This window comes from Bactrocera latifrons, unplaced genomic scaffold (assembly GCF_001853355.1).
Source record: "Bactrocera latifrons isolate USDA-ARS-PBARC rearing strain unplaced genomic scaffold, ASM185335v1 scaffold_88, whole genome shotgun sequence".
NCBI classification, from domain to species: Eukaryota; Metazoa; Arthropoda; class Insecta; order Diptera; family Tephritidae; genus Bactrocera; species Bactrocera latifrons.
In genome coordinates, this window is record NW_017537578.1 from 756,380 (window position 1) to 760,824 (window position 4,445).

Genomic DNA, 4,445 nt, shown 5'->3' on the forward strand with positions numbered 1-4,445 from the left:
TTACTATATCAAATTCCACCACAAACGCATATTATGTACTTACGTTATTTTTATTTTGTTTGTGTTTTTTATACAAATTAAATTTTAGAAAAGAATTTCATTTTGAATTTACCTGTTAATTTACCAAACTCGTCTAAAATCTCCTCTTTGCCTTTCGACTTGGGTATGTTGCCTACAAATAGGCGCAGGTTCGGTACGCTAATGTTAATTTTTAGACACTTGCCAGGTTTTATTTCGTGATTATCGAGCTGTAGATGGGGAATATGTATACAAATATTTATATGTGTGTTTTTAAGCGTTTGTTGTTGTCATTGTAGTTGTTTTTTATTTGTAGTAGTTGTAGTAAATGTAAATGTAATGCGGTTGTAGTTGGTAGGATTTCAATAATAATAACAAACAAGATACGATAAAATAAATAAATAATTATTTAATTAAAAAATGGTAAAAAACAATAAAAAATTATAACAAAAATACTGAGCAGAAATGGTAATACAATAAATTCGTAATGTATCTAATAATAAAACGAAAAAATAATAAATTTCAAATAATGCAAATGGATTAGAGAAATGTCATGAAGTTAAGTCTTTTTAGATGTGGGGGTAGTAACGATAGGGTTGCCAATAGAAATGAAAAGTAATTTATACGGAAAAATGGAAATACAATTTGCGGAAAGAAAAAATGTGGATAACAAAAGGTTTGATAAGAGAAATGAAAATGCAATTTTTTGAAAAAAGTTGGTTAGGGTTGCCAAGAGAAATGAAAATTATTTTTTTTTAAAGTTGGATAAGGTTGTTAAGAGAAATGAAAATGAAATTAAAAAAAAAAAAATTGGATAGGGTTGCCAATGAAAAAAAATTCAATTTATTAAGAAAGAATCGTGTATGTGTATGATAAGGATGGCAAGAGTAAATAAAATGATTTTTTTTTTCTTAAAAGGTTGAAAAATCGTAAATATACTACATAATTTATTTTTTCATAACGGTAATTTCGGGATATTTGGGAAAAATGTATGTGTGTGTTTTGTAAAGTGCTGAACGTACACAATTACCAGTTCTGTTCGATTTGTATAGCTGAAGAATTTTCAAGTTAGGGTGATTTGTTGATGAGAACAGTGCCGAAAAAAGTTGTAGACGAATAATATTTTGGCCGAAATCACTTAATTTAACTCTTTTAATTTAATTTAACTTGCGGAAGGCAACTTTTCGTTTCGTTTCCAAAGAGAGCATAATTTTGCATTAGTCGATAGTTTGGGAAATTGTGAGGATAAGATAAACAAAGGGACATTAATAATACGTATTCATTATAAGTTGTTACTTTAGTAGAGGACATGCTCGCAATTGAAAAAAATAAAACCAGACAAATTTTAATTTTTAACTAATTTACGAACGGTATTTTAAAAAGTTTAATTAAATTCTTAATCAATTACCATTTTCGTAGCAATTTGAAGAGGCGGAAGTTGTAAATTAAGCACAGCAATATTACTATTCTAATAGTATGTATGTTTGTATGTACGCAAGGAACTACTTATGTTTTAAGAGCAAGCTCAAGAAATATATTCAAATAAAATGGAAGAGATGCAAGAGGCAGCAACGTTGTTGATAGGGTACGCAGTTGTTGCAAAGAGGAGAAATCGTTACTACAAAATTTTCGAAGCATATTTTTGGTATTTTTGTGGTTTTGGTTTTGGTTTTGGTTTTTATTTTTGAATTTTGAATTTATTTCACTTTTAATTTTGAATTTCGTCGCATGTTTCACTTTCGCTTTTTTGTTATGTTTTCGCCAGTTGTTGCAGTCGAAACTTGTGTTATGCCCCAAAATACTGCTAATTAATTAATAATTATTTATTTGCATAATTATCACAGTAAACGCAAATTTTACGAAATAATTGTAAAAATTATAATTATGAAATTAAAAAGTGTGTATTTATAAAACTACATTAGGGTTAAAAAAGTGGGTTCAGTAGGGAACAGGCAACTAAACTACTTAAACGGAGGCGGCGAAAAGGTTTTGGTTTTGCAGCATTCGAGACTTCTTTTCAAATCGTTTTGTTTTTTGGTTGTTTTAGTTGAAAGAGTTTGTTTAATGAACTTTTGTTTCATATTTTAACTAAAAATATAACTTTGTTTTTTGCTGATCAGCGGTTCTTTGTAGATAGGAGACTTTTGATGCGTCACTAAATTTTTGTTTGCAACCAATTCACAATATTTGCACGCCTTAATTCTCAAAACAAAATCAATTTACGAAACGTGGCAGTTGATTTCAGGTATTTTTGTTGTTGTTGTTGTTTTTTAATAAATAAGAAACAGCATGCAAATGCAAGTAAAAAAACTACTACTTGGTATTGTAGATTTGAGAGAACAAAGATTCCAGTAATAAAGTACAACTTAAAAGTACAGTAAAGTACAGAGAGAGAGAACGCGAAAGCAGCTACAAAAATAGTACATACTTAAAGTTTACATAGTACGAGTCAAATAGCTTAGAATATATATGTATAATGTATATAACGGTATAGTAAAAAAATAGAACTTTTACGTATAAATAATTAATGCAGCCTGAGTCGCTAGCGTGGACTCAATCGCATGAAAAATAATTAATCGTTCAAATTCAGTGTGGCCGGAAGTTAGGTACATAGTGTACCTTTCAGCATTCGTTTTTTGTTTATGTTTTTTGTTTTTTTTTTTTTTGACAATTTTGTTTGCGCATTTTTTGTCACGGGAATTTCGAAGCATAATTTTGTTTGGTCTCGATCTAAAGAAATGTATTTTGTGCCTAAAATTATACTATTGAAAAGAAATTATAGTTGAATCGTTTAAAGCGTTTTCTTTCTGGTTTTGTTTTTCATATATAAATATGTATATAAAATACAATAAATAAATCAGTAAGTATATATGTACGTATGTATAAATAGTAAATATACTGCTTGCTAAATATATAAGCTTTTTTGTAAACGCAACAACTCTTATGAAAGCGTTTGCCAACAAAATAATCTGCATATATTTCTGAAGTAAGTGTTTAATTTGGAATTATTGTAAGGAGACGAATAAATTTCAAACTACCTGTCGTACGGCATTTGAAGCCGCTTCACGCGTCGTGAAGGTAACAAATGCATATCCACGATTTGTACCCGTCATCGGATCCATCATAAGTCTAAGGTCCCATATTGTACCGCATTCCTCAAATAATGGTATAATTTCATCCTCAAACATATCTTTTGGAATTTTCCCGCAGAAAACTTCGCAGCCATTACCGGGTGTTGGACCATCCCAATTAGGTGGTGGTCCGCCATATTTGCGTTGACCTGCAGCGAGTAGAAAACACAGAAAATAAAATCAGTTTACAACAATAACGAAGTAAAATATATAATTACCAGTGGTCACATCTAAGGAGTAGCCAGTTCTTTCGAGTATTTTCTTGATTTTCTCCTCATCCGGTCCCTTGACTTGAACTGTGGTCGCTGGCGTTGGTACTCCCTGTTGGCTGGCGCGGCTTTTTTGTCTATAGGTTTTCATAACACCACATAAATACGCAGACTTATTCGATACATGTTCCAAATTTGATTCGAGGAACTGACTCAATACATTCAAGGCACCATCAACCGGAAACTCTTTGAGCGCATCCAGCGCGCGTTCGTCCAATTCCACATGCGCTAATTTACCTGTTTTGTAAATATCATCTAGTTTGCCGGCAACCTAGCAAGTGAGGAAAAAACGCAGGAAAATATTACAGTGATGTTAGCCATTAATTAAAAAAAAATTATGCAAAAAAAAATAATTATTCCTTATTCAGGAGCCGTGACCATTTAGTTTTAAAAAAATTTCCCGGGCTAAAGAAATAATATATATTATTTTTTTTTTATTATTTTTAAAAAATAATAATTTTTCCTCTATTTATTGTTTTCTTTTTTTGTATACATATATTGCCTTAATACACCCTTTATAGTTCAATTCGTTGCCTAAAAGTATGCAAGACTTGTTTTATTTCAAAATTATAATGGTCCTAACGGAGGCCGTTTTCGCAAATTCATCGTAAATTTTGTAATGCATATAATAATAACTCAAGAACGGCTGAACCGATTTGATCGATGAGTGCTTGATATCTTCGACAACAACGCAATAAAGATATGATGCTAGACCCTAATTACATGTGAGCGGATATTAGACGCGGGATTAGATCTAGTAATATACTCCTTTTCGACTTTTCTTTCCTCATTTATTATTATTTTTACACTTTTGTAATCTGCTGTACTCACTTTTTTATCTAAGCCATATTCCAAGAGTTTTGGATAATCTTCCGTTCTTTCACCATCGCCGCGATCTTCTGATTTTTGATTGATGTCATCTACCAGTTCGCCATTGCCTTCCGCCATTTCTATAAAGATAACAAAAATAACATTGAAAATATTTATTCATAAAATTTAAATACAAAATATTTAAAAATAAAATACT

General features: G+C 30.6%; 1 protein-coding gene across 16 annotated transcripts in view; it reads right to left on the minus strand.

Moving 5' to 3' along the window:
• LOC108977373 (heterogeneous nuclear ribonucleoprotein R) overlaps nt 1-4,445 on the minus strand; it is a 127,667-nt gene that overhangs the window by 28,239 nt on the left and 94,983 nt on the right. For 13 of the 16 annotated variants that reach the window (XM_018947005.1, XM_018947012.1, XM_018947009.1 and 10 more), the window contains exons 2-5: nt 4,250-4,368; nt 3,368-3,689; nt 3,057-3,298; nt 113-248 (exon numbers count right to left, since the gene is read on the minus strand). In XM_018947005.1, the coding sequence (XP_018802550.1) occupies nt 113-248; nt 3,057-3,298; nt 3,368-3,689; nt 4,250-4,368 (819 nt within the window). The remainder of the gene's footprint in view (nt 1-112; nt 249-3,056; nt 3,299-3,367; nt 3,690-4,249; nt 4,369-4,445) is intronic. The other 3 variants (XM_018947006.1, XM_018947013.1, XM_018947021.1) reach the window with 1 other exon arrangement.